This window comes from Labrus mixtus, chromosome 5, assembly GCF_963584025.1.
Source record: "Labrus mixtus chromosome 5, fLabMix1.1, whole genome shotgun sequence".
Taxonomy (NCBI): Eukaryota; Metazoa; Chordata; class Actinopteri; order Labriformes; family Labridae; genus Labrus; species Labrus mixtus.
This window is the reverse complement of record NC_083616.1, coordinates 22,887,368-22,903,540: the sequence shown is the minus strand read 5'-3', so window position 1 is coordinate 22,903,540 and position 16,173 is coordinate 22,887,368. Positions and strand designations below refer to the sequence as shown.

Below are 16,173 nucleotides of genomic sequence, written 5' to 3'. Positions count from 1 at the left end.
GTGCAACCTTCCTGTTCTTTCTGTTCCTCAATATGGCTCCTTGTAGTTCATCGTTGTTTTGTTAAAAATGGTTTTCGTAAAAGCTGTACATGTCCATATTTTGGTTAATAGGTTGCTTCTTCTGAAAGGCAGGAAATCACACAGTAGGAATGCAACTGGTGAAGTATTGCCTAACACATGCTCCTGTCAAATAATGAAATACTCTGCTTCCATCAAATGTAAAAGAAATATATCACTTAAGGAAAACTATTCCAGTTTGTTTATGTGATCATTTATTTGTGCATGATTTTAACAAAATTTGTATTTTTACAACTTGCAGAAAGCACAATGTATTTTTCCATATTGAATACAAAGAAATAAATGTTGCATGTGGTTGGTCGTAAAAAAAAAAAGTTGATTAGCATCTGCTGCTTCTATAGCCTATTAGCTTTCAATCATTTGTTACAAAGACGGATCAAAAAACATTTCCATAATTTATCTTTTTAATGTCAAAGAAAAAGCAAAGGGTTCTTTAAACTAACTGATTTCTCTTGATGTTTCTCCTGTTGGAGCCGTAGAAATAATTAGCATGTAGAATGACAACTTTGTAGAAGGCAAGAAGCCAAAAGTCATTGACCTCAGAGCAAGGTCAAGTAAGAGAGGAGGAGAAAGAAGGCGGAGTAAAGTACAGCAGGTAACTCCATGTGAATCAGTAGAGACAGATAGTCTGAAGCCTCTCCACGGTATCACTGTCTACAACGAAAAGAGAAAACAGAAAACAGAACTGTGAAGAGCATTGAACGGTGGCTTGACCAGCATTTACTCCGAGGCAAAGACCACAGAGTTGAGTTGAAATCTGTATTTCATTTTAATAATATCTTGTTTATTTTTCTAAGTAGGTTCATTTGTGATATTCAGGAAGTTGAGAGTAAAAAAAACATTTTATGTACAGAGAAAAAATGTCTGTTGATATGTGGTGTGAACCAAAACTACAAACTTATTCTCCGTTACTTAAAGCAGAAGACAAAGTTCCCTCTGTCCCTCTTGTAACGTTCAGGAACCTTTAGAGACCGGCAGGTTCAATGACACTCCAGAGGAGGACAGAGCTTTTGTTATTGTGTGAGTAAGGTTAAATTGAAAATGAGATTCATTTTCTGTTTTACTGTCTCGTTTTTTAGAACAATGTCTTCCATGAATGTTGATTTTTTCTAGTTGGATGATTATAAAAAAAAAAACTTCAGTTGTGTTTAAGAATTTATCTGAGATCACAGATAAATACTTTACTGGGAGAAAAGACAGAAATCACTAATTAAGACCAACGTGTGAAAAAGTAGCATGCAACTATGTAATGTTATGAATTGTTGAACCACTGCAACTGTATTTCTGGTGTCTTATAAGCCCATGAGGGTTGGACACTTTGTGTACGATCATCACCACAGATGATAGACGAGTACCTTCTGGTCACAAGCCTGCTTCTCTATAGGCGACAATGATCCTTTACTGGCTTCCCACTCACAAATACAGCGTCTACATCACAAACTCCTGCTGCTGGGAACTGAAACCAGCTCAATGCACAGTCCAGGTCCATGTTTGCGGGTGTGTTCTTCTTTCCAATACGTTTCTTATCCATCACAAAAGCAGAACATGATTAATCAGTGTCAACTTTTGTGTATTATTATCTCTAAAATTGTCCAAAAACACAACCAAGTGCATAATCCAAATAGAGAAAATACATTGTCTATTCCATCTCAGAAATATAACTCAGTGTGTTGAATATTTTTCATGTTCTTTACAAAAACATCTGTATCACAATGACGAAGGAAGGAAGACAAATTATCCAAACTATGAATGGATGCCATTACATCCTTTCTCAAAGACACTTTAGATTTAATAGGACTGAACAGGCCTGAACAATATGATTATGTTTCAACACTTCTTCAATCAAGATTTTTGAATTTGTTTATTTTTTTAAGTGAACTGTTTAACCTGACACGTTATATAAAGAGTGACATTATATGGCTGTGACCTAACATCATTTGGTTTGGGGTGAGTGTCATTCATGCATGAATTTAGTTTAAATCTTTTATTTTATGTGTCATGTCAGCTCAGGTGTATTAGGTAAAGTAGCACAATAATAAAGGAACCACGAACAATGTATTCATCTAAACATGTACTACTTCATTGTGATAGACTTTGATGCAGCTTTTTAGATTTTTATTATGACTTTTATACGGATTTATTCTAACAAATTCATACGCAGTGGAAAGTAGTCTGTGCACAGCCAGAGAAGTGTCCAGATGCTGGCATGAATGGCAGGTTCTCACACATGACCCTCTGATGTAGGCCGGCCTGTGTGCCTGTGTGTCTGTGCTGCTATAAAAGCTGGCAGCACTGAGGCAGCGCAGTTATTCTCCTCACCTTCAGCAAACACCCAGAGACGCTCTTCATCATGTCGGTGTCCCTGCGCGCTCACGTCTTCCTCTTCCTCTTCTCCCTCTCTTCACGGACGGGACTCAGCCGATATATCGAGGTGAGACTTTTAATCGTTAAGAAATAATGTCTTCAACGTCTCTCTTTTAGGACCACAGGGAAAGTCTTATCTCTAAAGTTTCAACCGAAAGCTCATATTTGACACGTTTCTCCCATCAATGTTTTCATTCAGGACATCGAGACTTCAGACGGATTATTTTCTCTGCTCTCTTTGGACCAGAAGAGAGAATCAGAGGACTTTATTTTCCGCAGACCTCTCAGTAAGTGCTCGCTAAACAAAGGCTTTATTCAACAGCTGATTATGCATAACACTGTTACAGACTTGGCTGACTAACATTGAACACTTTACATGATTACAGATGAAGTTTTGACATTCAGTAAAGTGTAAAATGCAGCTGCACAGAGCACGTTTAAAACACTATTAATCAATAAAACAATAGTATCTTGTATGTCTACTATAGACTAAAATATGTCTGTAGTAACCAGAACATCAGTATAGTTGTTATTTTATTGTACACAGCAAAGTGTTATAAATGTCAAAAATGAATTCAGATAGATTTACATGAATACGTTTTCTTGAGGAGGAATTCAAATCTGTCAACATTTGTGACTTATGAAGACTGAAAGTCTTTCCTTGTGTTGGACCAAACATCTAATAACCCTCATACTTTTGAATCCTGGAGTAGTCCTTCACTTCTCTGTCAGGTTCATATTGTGTACTCCCCTGGCCTTCAGGGGTCTGAAATGTTTCTGATCCCACAAAATAAAGCAATTCAGTTCAATTTAAACCTCGACTATGTTTGTCTAAGATTAAAACTTGGTGTACATCCGCCCTCTTCACAGTGCAGAGAGACTGCATTTAATCATTAAATCTGTAAAATCCCCTTGTTTTTATCACAACACAACTGTAATAATGGTTTGTGTGTTGTAGTGTGTACACGACCCTTTTGACTGTTAAAAATGACCTTATGGCGTTCTTTGTAACCTGGTGGTGAACAATTTTTCCTTGGACATTTAAAAAAAAAAAAAAACATTATTGGTTTTGTTTATATGTTAATGTTACTCTAGGAAATGTCATTACATTTCAAATAGGGGGTAATTATTGTTTTTTAGTTAAACATATTGGTGGGTCTTTTTTGACCCTTCAGACAGCACAAACTATATTTACTCGTTGAGATTGGCATGTAAATACCTTTCTGCTGTTTTTTAGGATGTTTGGACATGTTGGCCACTGACGGCCAGTTCACTTTCGTGGCGTCTAAACCAGAGCTGGCCTGTGCCACTTTCATCATCGCCGAGCCCAGTGAGGTCATCAGCCTGGAGCTCTCTGACGTCAGCATCGACTGCAGCGCCGGAGACTTTATCAAGGTTGGCTCTATCCACCAAAAAAAAAAAAAAACAGCACCCACTCTCCTCAAACCCCCACACCCCCACCCTGCTAGTGGGAAACAGGAAGTTGAACCCTGAATTCTATTTCATCTTCTTGCATGGCCTCAACGATGCCAAACAGGGTGAAGGCAGCGTTTAAGGGCCAAACACCACACTGGATCCTCTCTGCATTGGTCACATTACCCAAAGCAAGTGTGGGAAGAGAAGGCTTTAGTTCTGAAGCCAAGCCTGCCAGTTACATGGATATTTTGATCCATGTGGGCCAAAGTGGTGACAGGAATAGCAGAGAGAAAGAAGGACAGGTACTTTGAAATATGAACTAAGTTTAGAGACTCGATTGAAGTGTATGCAAACTGCACAGATAAGTCTCTTTAAAAGATGCTCGACAAACCAAACGGCACTCTTCTTTGTCTGTAAACATGCTATTTGTGTAAATAAGATTCACAGAATATTTATAGAAAGTCATGTCGGATTATGTTTCCAATCAAATGTGATTCATAACACAGCAGATTAGATGGGGCTGTAACTAAAAGCCTTAGAAATGACACTTAAAGTTCCCACTCAATCCAAATAGATGTTTGGGTTTCTAATAACACCTCTTTGCAGCATTTAAAGCATTTTTATTCTTAAAGGTATTTTAGTGTTTGACAAACATTAAAAAATCTTGATGACTCATCCTGCAGTCAGGGCATTCACTAATATTGTGTCCAATTAAATGCTTTCTCTAGTTTTCAAGTCCCTCCCACAACACTTATTAGCTGGCTAGCAGATCTGCTTTGTTTCTGTGTTTGAGCTTAATGTGGGAATGTTCTGTTATTCAGCCTTATTGGCTACTTTAAACGTCCATCATATCAGTTTCCATATTAAGCCCCTCCCTAGCTAAAAGGTAAATACAGAAACGTGACAACAAATACGGCACTGAGCTTTTACCTGAAAATAAAAGTAAGGTATATCTTCTTGAGCTAATGTGTTTTCATGTTTTCTTTGGATCTTTAAAGGTACATTTGAACCTTTTCCCTCCATAAAACCAATAAGGTGTCCTTAAGTTATAGTAAGAAATCATTTAGCTATTTAGCTTAAGTTCGGCTGAAGGTTTATATCATGACTTTTAAGAGTATTGTGGATCAGTATGTGTCAGTATTGTGTTTATACTCTTTAAGGGTCAATTTTGTCTTTTTATGCTCCATGTCTTAAATATTCCCTCAAGAAATATGAGAATGATGTTGTTATGAGTGAAATCAGGATTTATTAACATAAAGAAACTCTGACTTTGTTTATATTGTATATTTTAGGTTTTTTTTTTTTTTTTTAAATGGCTTTCATGAATCTTTGTCTTCCAGATGTTTGATGGTTGGGTTCTGAAAGGAGAGAAGTTCCCCAGCAGGCAGGACCACCCACTCCCTATGCACCAGCGTTACACAGACTACTGCTCGTCCGCGGGTGCAGGAGCCAGCAGCCGCTCCTCGCAGAATGTTGCCATGGTCTTCTTCCGCCTCCACAACCCTGACAGCAGCTTCACCCTCACTGTCAAAAAGTTACACAACCCTTTCCGTGAGTCCTGCTGCATTCACGTCCAGAGTGTTTCTTGAGTACCGAAAAGAAGTCTGAAAGCAAAATGAACAGAAACATCCACACAAATTAAAGAAAATGTAAACAAGAAAACCAAAGGCCTTTCATCTAATCCGATTTGTGTATTTTAAAAGTGCGAGACCCGTGTATTTGTGTTTTCCTCCTGGTCGAGCATCAATCAGGGCTGAGAGTGACAGGTTGATATTGAATGAGAGGGATGCACCTGTTTTCCAACTGCTTGACAAACATGCTGTTAACACTGTGGCAAGCAACATAACAACCACAGTGTGGCTGGAACACAAAGACAGACAAAGAAAGGGCAAAAAAAAAAGGTAGTTTGAATGGAGTTATCTGCAGGGAAACGGCATAAATCTCAGGCTAATGTGTGAGGTTTTATTCAAATATTGACTGTTGGCTGCAGCTGCTGGCCATTTAAATTAAAACTGCATGAAAAACAGCATATCTCTGTACATACAAAGCTGTGATAGATAATATAATAAGCGACTATAAACGTCTCACAGCCCTTAAAAAGTTTCAATGTTTTACCAAAAAAACATATATTTAACAGATACAGAAGTACTCTTTCTGTGACTGTCTGTTTGGACTAAGTTGTAATGCAGTGGCAAGGACTTGGACATTTTTGGACATCAGAAATATAAACAGGTTTTATTTGAATTTCTTTAAGATTGTGCTTTTTTTATTGTGTTTTTTTTCAGTATTTAACAAACACCACAAATTTGAAAACGTTATATACATTTCAAAGGAAGACAAACAAACAACAAGCAAACACAACATAAAGACAAATACAAAAAATAAAAAAGTCATGCACATGAATCGTGGCCGTGCTCGTAAAAATTTGTCAACTCTCAAAGTCATAAATCAACAGATTTTTATTTTTATTCATTCTCTTCTGCTTGGAAAAATGGAAACACACATTCTGCATTTTTAAGGTAATAAATCCAGTCTTTGAAACCTGCACTTTCAAAACAAAGAACACTTTATAAAACGTACTCTCCCTTCAGCAACCTGATCCGATCTGATTCTGATCGACACTCTCCTATTCCAAAAACATGTCTCTAAATGAACAACATGCCTGCAGGATTAAAGTGTTCCGACTCCTGTTGGTGCCTGTCTAGTCTGCCGTTCTGTTATCAATTGAAATTTCATTATTTTCTTATCACTGCCATCAGAGCTGGGATTGGATTTCCATGCTCTGCCTTAATTGTGTCCCCTCCCTGCAGTCAGCCTTGATTATGTCCAATTTCTGACATGAGGTGTCAGTAATGAGTTTCTCTGCTGATGGGGAACTGTTAATTTGAAACCTCTCCTCCTCTGCCTGTGTGTGTGTGTGTGTGTGTGTGTGTGTGTGTGTGTGTGTGTGTGTGTATGTGTGTGTGTGTGTGTGTGTGTGTGTAGCCTGTAACATCATGTCTCAGAATCCAGAGGGCAGCTTCACCATGGTGATGCCACACCAGCGCAGGAACTGCAGCTTCTCCATCATCTATCCTGTGGAGATCCGCCTGGTGGAGCTGAGCCTGGGGCAGGCCAAAAGCAATGAGCTCAGTCCACAGGTGAGACACATCAACACCCCCCATTCTCTGTGAGAGCAACCCCTAATCTCACTTTCATTAACGTCCTCCTTAAATTAACTAATGTTTTGCGTGGAGGGACAGGATTATTCTACTTTAAAGAGACCCTTGTTTGAACATGATAGTACTAATACATTTCTGACACTAAGGCCGTTATATTGGAGAGGGCGATAAGCTCACTTGTCTAAGTAGCAGATATAGTATTTATATGAAGCTTTTTGACATTAAATCTGGATTTAATCTTGTTTAAATTCAGTTCCACATCAAGATCAGTGAAATCTAATTCCATTTATGAACCCTAATCAGTAGAGAAACTGTCCAGGCCTCTGACACACTGCCAATATCGCAGATTTGCTTTGGCTGCTGCAGAGCTCTGTTACAGCTGTTTCCCCCAGTTAGACAAACAAGGAACCAATCAGAGGCTAGTTGGTGTGATTAAAAAATAGGAAGTCCATCCACTGACTATACACATGAAAAATACTTCCAAAAAATGTGACAAATAAAAAGCAACTGATGTGAAACAAGTACAGCTTGATTATTGAGTTGTTGTTCCTGTATGATCGGGAGCATCATCACAGGTTTATCACGAATCCTTACTCTTGGTTTATAACTTCAAAAAACACAGTACATCTATAAACAAATCAGTTTGTGTGAGGTGAAATATTTGTACAGTTATTTCAACATTGAAAACAAATTCTACAAAACTGTGTTCAATTCACAATCTTTAATACTTCCATGAAAACTCAAAGACTAGGGTTTTGACATATTTTTTGAAATATGATTATTCTCTCATTGGCAAGTCTTACAGACCCATGTGCCTTCCATGTATGTCCATAAAATATAATGATTCAGCTTTTCAACAGTTAACAGTTAACCTAGCTGTGTCCCAGTGTAACTGAATCCTCCTCCCAGCACTTTTAAACATATGCAAATCTTTAGTAACCTTTCTTGTTCAATAAGAGGGAATTGAGGTTGACGTATTATTGAAGATTTGCATAAAGACAGTACACTTGGCATGCAGCTACAGAGAAATATATTGACAATGTAGACCTCTTTACAACCAGGTTAAGAGAGAGAATACAACGAGGAAAGATCGGGTCAAATAAAAGTCAGAAATATCCATTTGCACTTTTGGACAGAGCTAGGCTAGATGTTTGTTTCAGTTTCCTGTCGCTGTGTTGAAAGGCTTTCTGTTTCAGATAAATATTTAAATTCACAGTTTGAACATGTGAGTTGTATCACTATTAGGATCTTACTCTTGGCAAGAAACTCAATGAATTTCATTTGCCTTGATATATTTTTCCATTGCTTTGATATTCTAGAAAAGTTAAGACTGGCAGTGCATTCCTGAAAATATTGTCATGGAAATAATTCAGGGTTATGAAGAGCTGTCCAAAGTCAATATTCTGTTAGGCAAACAGCTTGCAGACCCACACTGCTGTTTTACTCTGACAGGTGCAGCACAGCCTAGATAGACTTCCAGGAAATTATCTCATTAGGCAAAGTGAAAACACCTGTGTGGGCAGTTTCTCATAGTGTTGTAGTCAAGACCACACTAACCGAGACCAAGACATACCCGGGACCAGAGTGGCCAGAGACCGAGACAAGACTGAGACCAGGGCAGGGAGATACTGAGACAAGACCAAGACCATAAATATCTCTGAAATATCTTCATTATGTGTGCACTGCACTTCAAGAATAAATGACAACAAATAAAGAGTCAGTTATAATTACAGTATAACCACAAATAAATAAAACTGAATTGCAGAAAATGCACAGTTTAAATGAACTAAAGTTACATGTGTTCAATTTGAACTATATCAGATACTTCTAATTGAATTTTATTTATTTCAACATTACTATTCTAAATCAGAAATGTATTATAGTTATTTAAATTAAACTAAATTACAATTACATGAATTATGCAAATATAAATAATTTTCTGATGGACGCTAATTTTAATAGTTAAATAGGTAATATAATAAATTAAAAGCATATCTGAAATGAATCACCATATTACCACTCATAAACAATATTTAACCCTCGAGCCATTTTAATAAATAAAAAACTCAGAATCAAGCAGCAAAATACATACATTTTAAAGTATTTAACATCTTACTAAAAGCCTCTAAGAGCTAACTTAAACCATTATGTTTCCTCACACAGATTTAATCAACCACGTAGCACGCTTTGCTGTCAATCAAAGCTTACATAAACAATCAAGACTGCACACAGCTCGATGTATTAAATAATTAAATGAACAGGGAGATAGTAATGCATGTAATTCAACAAGCTAAACAGAACAAAGAATTTATCTGACCAATGTCGTCTCTGCAGTCTCCTGTACGCTGAAAATTAACGTGTTGAAGTTTCTCCACTCTTACTCCTGCTCTATCTCAAACACACACACACACACACACACACACACACACACACACACACACACACACACACACACACACACACCACTGGCAACGTCTGCCTTATTAAAAACAATCAGTGTGCCACATATCTGGCTCACTGGAAGTCTATTACATAAAATAAAAAAAATTTCCATATGTTTTTAAACTACTAGGCCTATTTAACCTTTGATTTTAACCAAACATTAGTGATGAACCTTTAGAGAATTATCTCCTAGCTGCTATTCTCTTCTCTTTGCAGCTTTCTTCTAAACTTTTAGATGTAGGACCCAAAACTTAAACATACACCTCACTTTTTCATTCTGGTTGTTAAAACAAGACTCAATTGCTAACAAGTGAAAAGTTTAAAGGTCACATATTTTCCTCCTTTTAAACAAGTTTGAATAAGTCTCAGAGTTCTCCAAAACATGTCTGTGAAGTTGCTTGCCAAAAACATCCACTCTGATCCTGTATTTTATCATCCCTATAAACCCCTCTGTTTCAGCCCTGCTTAAAACAGGCTGTTTTCTGTGCCTGTAGCTTTAAATGTAAATGAGCTGTGTTTGACCACGCCCCTCTCTGGAAGGGCTTGTATGGCTCGGACTTTCTCACACAATGCCCAATCGTTTAGAGTGAGAAGGCAGACTCAGTGGGCAGAACAAACACCTAGCTGTGGGAGTGTCATCCTCCCGGGGGAGGGGGTTACTGTCCTTTGTGATGTCACAAAGGGAAAATCTCCAAACGGCCTGTTTGAGGACACATTTTCTGAAAAGTGGAGCAGGCAAAAGACAAACCCCATAAGCCACTATAGGGGGGTTGTAGACAGGACACATATTTGTTTTAGAAAAACATGCTGAAGTATATTTTGCATAATATGTGACCTTTAAAGTTGATGATATGTCATAGCAGTGCTGTGCTAAAATGGCCATAAGATATGTATGTGGCGTTTAGGAAAGGATTCAGTCCAGACACATTCTCATGTGGTCAACTTATACAAAGCAACAAGAAGCAACTGATCACAGTCTTGATGAGTTGTAATAAAACAGCACTTCCTGCTACAATCAGCAGTAACAATGTAATAGTTAAAGGTTTAACTTGTGCCAGAGAACATTTTAAACCTGATATATTGTTTTTGCACAGCTGCAACACGTGACTTTAATAAAACAGATTTAAAGGCTAACAGAATAATGAAAAAAACTTCCAGTACAAAGTGTTATCAAAATACCCTAAACAGTTCTGAGCCTGTTATAACCTTTAAATGTGAAACATCCCATGAAATCCAATACCCTGTTAGTAAGAGAAAAAGCAGAAACGGAGTCATGTCGATAAAAGACAGAACAATACACAATGACTTTTGAAGATGTTGGCAGCTGCTCTGACACTGGCTGCCAGGCACCAACATTAAGTCAAACTGTACAAACTGGGCCAAATATAACAACCTGACTTTAATACTTTATGCTGAGGAAACTTGAACATCTTCCAAAGTCGCGTTTTATGCACCTATTCAGCTGCTTATACTCTCATTTTATATAAAGAGGATGTGATGAAAGAGAAGACAGAAGACAGAAATTGACAGAGAATTTAATGTTGAGTGACCCTTTAGCCCAAACAGTGTATAGAGTTTCTCACAACAGAATATGAGATGAAGGAGCGCTGGTGACGCAGTGGTTAGTAAAATAAAATAAAAGAATATGAGATGAAAGACTTTGGAATAGGTACATTGAACTCTTTCTATTGTAATTGGTAATTACCTGAATTACTAAATGGTGGACTATTAAGCAGATATTGATGTTACGAGAAAGTCAACTTAAATATCCCATATGAATGAATCATTGGGTAAAGGCAGGTTCTTTGATTACTATATGACTATTTTCTTTGTTGTTCCTGATTTATTCATCAGTGTGAAAAGGAGAATTTATGATGAGGATGTATTTATTTTTACATGCACAGGCAAACAGGAACCAGCTCATCAACATATTCCTCCATAGCAGATGTGTGTCCAGACTTTTTTGAAGTTTAATTGACATTTATTTCCAGTTTCTATCTCCACTGATCAAATCTGCTTTTAAGTAACACAAGAGAATGGCAACATATCAGTTTCATTAGCTTTGTTCTTTGAGAACTAAAAAGATGTAAGTCAACCGTCACAATTTAAATTATTTAAAGAAAATTCCATGTAAACTCCTTCACAATGTCAAACTTGAAAACATTTTTTTAACTTATTGCAAGTAAGATGATGTGCAGGAGTTAGCTTGCAAAAAAAGTGTGGACTCATTGCTCTGTCCTGGCCATTGCCACCAGAGGCTATTTTGATGTGTTCTTGTTAGACGATAGCCGATGTGTTGCAAGATTGTGTTTTCTTACTTTAACTGCGTCTGACGTCAGAATATTTTTGTTGTTTTATGTTATGCAGAGGCAGGTGTGGACGGGCTGTTCAGGTTCAGGAGACTATGTGGAGCTGCTGGGGGGGAACGGGGTGGACACCTCAAAGATGTTCCCTGTAGCTGATCTCTGTTTCTCTCTCAACGGGCTCGGTGAGTCTCAGACCCTCCTTCCGTTTACCTTCAGTTACTAATGTTACTGTAACTGCAAGCAGAAGAGTGAAATGGAAATCTGACATATTGTCCTAAACAATACCTAAACTGTACTTGACTATGTAGCTTAACTAAGTGATATCAAACAGGAGGAAGTTGGGTGCTGTTGCTGTTTGATATATAAGCACATTTGTGTTGAGTTGTGCTGATGACAAACAAAGTCATACTTATATGTAGTATAACAGAACAACCTTGAGTGTGATTTAGTTTTTTTACTGTTCTAAAAGTGACATATATTAGAAAAAAGTAATGAACAACAACTTGATTTGTTTTGTTTAATTTATCAACCCAACTAGTTTCACAACTTGGAAAAAAAGATTCTTTAGCCAAGCAACACATACATTTTTATGTATTTGTGCATGTTTGTACATTGCATTTATGGGGTATTTTTAAATGTGTTTTTTGAGGGCATCTGTCCCTTATTGTTATAACCAACAGTTGTTACCTGTAAGGTTAATGATGTGAACATGATGAACTGTATTCAGGTGAGGTGGAGTGATCTTGTTGTGCTTCACGCTGCTTTTTCCTAAACCCACTGTAATTTGCTACTCTATGCCTTGAGTGACCACATTTCACTCTCCCTCTGCTTTACTGAAAACTATTCTGACACAGTTTGACACATTTCACAATGTGTTGACATAAACATCGAAGCTAAACTCCCACTGCGTATTATTATCAAAACATTGTTTGTCATAGCGTTACAGCAGCAGGCCTCTCATCCCATGGTGAGGGAAGTTCAGAATATGCTTTCAGTTATAGAAATACAGATGTAGCTTGGGATCCAAAAAGATTCAGAAAGGTTTTCTTTTCTCCTGCAGATGCTTCTGGTCCCCGTGTACAGACAGATTACCAAGGGAATAATAATAATTTAATAATTTAATAATAAAATAATAATACGATAACTGAAGCGCCCACGGGGCAATCTCAGTGAAAAAGCAGGATGGATGCCATAGATGTGGAAAGTTCTGAATCGAAATGTTGGCTTCTTAATCATTTCATGTTAAAAGTCCATGTATTATATTGTTATTGAAGCCATATCAATTGGATGTACAGTAGGAACTAACTATTAAGCTCAGCAGCATACCCCTAAATCCAACATTTCCTTGCTCTGATTGGTTGTGTCCAAGGACGGTTTGGTGAGCAGTCATCGATTAAAAGAATCCTTAAATACAAAAAAAAGAGAGTTTCAAGACTAGTTTGTGTTTGTTAATTGGTCCTGCATTGCCAGGCTACTGCAGATGAGTCCATCAAAACACATTTAACATATTGCTATATACTGTATGTTATAGTGACTTACAGTCACACAGCGCCCACTATACCTACTGAGTTAAACCACTCCACACATAGTGGTACTTAAAGATGAACATTTTAATTTCACAACCTGAGTTCCAAAAAAACAAATTCAAATATTATGCAAAATGTTGTGAATAATCAGAATAAAGTGTATCAGCAAGGATCTTTCTTTAACATATAATTGGGTTCCCCTGCATTTTGAATTGGAAAATGCTATTATATCGTTTCTATGCTTCATTACACTTTAACTATTGGATTGGATTGGGTTGGAAAATCTTTATTGTCTCTGAGGGGCAATTTGGTTTGCTGACGTGAGTGAGATAAGAGACACAAAGACCAACAGTGCATAGTATAAATGTACTGGCAACAATGCCTACAGTTTATTATTTGCTTGACACAATCTGGGGGAATCGTTTTAATAGAAAACACACCCAGAACAAAGACATATCGTATTAAGGCTGCTTGTGTAAGCTATGGCATATGATCAGTGTGGATACAATGCAGAAGTTTATATCAGGATGAATAGAAGCTGGCTACAGAACAATAATGTTCTTTATGTGCTCCAGTTTACAGCATCTGTTATTTTTTCTCTCTTTGGCCCTCCAGCTCAGATGAAGATTGGTTGTGACAACTCGGTGGTGAGGCTGGTGTCCAGTGGGAACTACATCAACCATGTCTCCTTCCAGTACCGACTACTGGAACAACACGAGCTTCCCAAGACCCCCGACAACAGTCTGAATAACTTCTGCACTGTGGAATGAAATCACACTCATGTACAAAACCACACCTGTTACCAAGCAAACTACACAATCACACAACATCCATCTTGCTGTAAATACACCAGTTTGACAACCACCTTTGTTAAATATTTTGTATTGTTTTTGCCAAATGTTTTATTTAGCGTTCTTGTTATTTTAACTTTGATCGGAGCGTATTTATGTGAGGACCTTTTTAAGCTCATCTCAAATATATTGATGAGGATGGATTTAACTGTTTTCTTTTTTAGACGTTTGTCAAGAAAATCTGTGATACACTATTTTTTCTTGGCAGGAGCATTAACTTTAAACCCTCTGTCTACTGATCGTGGTTTATATCAAGAGGTTTTACGCATCTGCTATTACTTGTGTTTATGCCCTGACAGTTTAAAAATAAATATGAATTGCATGATAAAGCACCTTTTTTAATGTGCTGCCTGAGTCACTCTGTTTTAATGAATCTTTTAGCATTTCATTATGTTGTCTTTGTTTTTGTTTTTCTTGTATGTTTCAACCAGGTTCATTTATTTGTCCTGTTTAAGAACAGATTAGGATAAGTGGCCGTGTTCCTCAGACTAGCCCAGCGCTACATACAGTACATGTCGTCCTTGTGCGGTGCTGGGTCTTAAATGCTCATCTAACAGGCAGAAGATTACATTTTTGGCAAAACCATGTTTCATTGCCAAACAGATACATTGCCTTTAGCATCAACTGTTGGCTGTAATCAATGCAGCGGAAGAAGGAGTAGAGATATTAATATTCAGGAGATTAAAATTGACATATTTTGGTCCAGAGTGAAAAAACTCTGCAGCTATTGGATAGTTAATTGTAAGTCATGGTTTTAAGAAATGAAGCCAAATGGAACCACTGATCCCTTGACTTTTCAACTAGTGCTACCATGAAGTTTGATTTATGATTTTTTAAAGAAATATCTGTCCCAATATTAACTAGTTGCTTATTAGCATATTTATTAGTAGCATACAGGCTGCTTATTAGTTATTATGATGACTAATATTATTAGCCTGTATGCTAATAATTAGTATGCTAATAAGCAACTATAGGAAAGGTGAATATTATGACTTTAATTTAAAGTGTTACCGAAATATCTCTTTGTACTTGAATTGCTATAACTTTGGTGATTCCTTTGTTTTTTTTCGGGTCCAAGTTATTTTCTGTAACGTAAATCATTTTATATATTATGCCTGAAATGACATTGTCATCAGGCTCTACTCTACTTTTTTTGTGCCAATTAGCAATGCTAACATTGGGCTAACATGGGAAATCTTGGTAGGGTTGTTCAATGAATTATCAATAATTTTATGATTTGTTATTTTTTTCTTTAAACTATATCATTAGGTCCACATTTATATCAGTGACACACTGTGATTCATGACTAAACAAATGAAAAAATGTTGTGTTTAGTGCTGGTAACTTGGAAACAGAATTTTGGGGGGGAAATACCATCAGCTTAACATCAGCACGTTCCAGTTGAAGGACCATGGTTAACACAGAGCTCAAAGCACTACTTTGTACAGGAACAGCCTCACAGAGCTGCTAACTGTAGACTTTCAGTGTTTTCCAAATAACAGACTTCTGTTGCCCTGCATTATAAAATACTATCAAGTCGTTTTAGATAACTGAGGCTGAGTTGGTTTCTGTAGCAGATACTGGAGAGTGTTGCTTCCACAGGGTTTACACAAATACTAACGCACATACTAATATCCCTTAAACCACAGGACAGAACAAAAAAGTATTATTTTAGAAAAAAATGATTCTCTTACATCATTGACAAACCTGTGTTCATAGATGTTTGAACAAGTATATTGTAAATGTCTATGTTTAATCCAGTGTATTTAAATATATCCTTGGCAATCAGTATGAAGCAATGACTCATGCATTTTTAAACCAATCAGTTCCAGAGACAAACTCTGAAACAGCTTTTATAGAGGCTGATCATTGCTCCAAATAGAAATTAGAGAGCACAGGAAAAAAAAAAACACAGCACAATGTTCTAAAACGGGTTTGATTGTGACCCCTCTCCTTCTCTAACTGTTTAGCTCTAATCCTCTATGTACTGTACATTTGTGGATCCTCCGTGTGAATAAATGTGCAGCTT

At 37.1% G+C, this 16,173-nt stretch overlaps 1 protein-coding gene across 1 annotated transcript; it reads left to right on the top strand.

Moving 5' to 3' along the window:
* Positions 1–2,367: 2,367 nt before the first annotated feature.
* On the top strand, positions 2,368–14,486 carry LOC132974531 (corticotropin-releasing factor-binding protein-like). Its single transcript, XM_061038636.1, has 7 exons — positions 2,368–2,509; positions 2,642–2,729; positions 3,680–3,837; positions 5,199–5,409; positions 6,844–6,998; positions 11,829–11,949; positions 13,909–14,486. The coding sequence occupies exons 1-7, from the start codon at positions 2,429–2,431 to the stop codon at positions 14,061–14,063; spliced, it is 969 nt and encodes a 322-aa protein (XP_060894619.1). The 5' UTR covers positions 2,368–2,428; the 3' UTR covers positions 14,064–14,486.
* Positions 14,487–16,173: the final 1,687 nt, after the last annotated feature.

Bases quoted from the DNA above. Each gene is read 5' to 3' on its own strand.
- LOC132974531 (XM_061038636.1), top strand. From the start codon at position 2,429: ATGTCGGTGTCCCTGCGCGCTCACGTCTTCCTCTTCCTCTTCTCCCTC. The intron at 2,730-3,679 runs GTAAGTGCTCGC...GCTGTTTTTTAG, and splicing joins TATTTTCCGCAGACCTCTCA to GATGTTTGGACATGTTGGCC. The intron at 11,950-13,908 runs GTGAGTCTCAGA...TTGGCCCTCCAG, and splicing joins TTTCTCTCTCAACGGGCTCG to CTCAGATGAAGATTGGTTGT.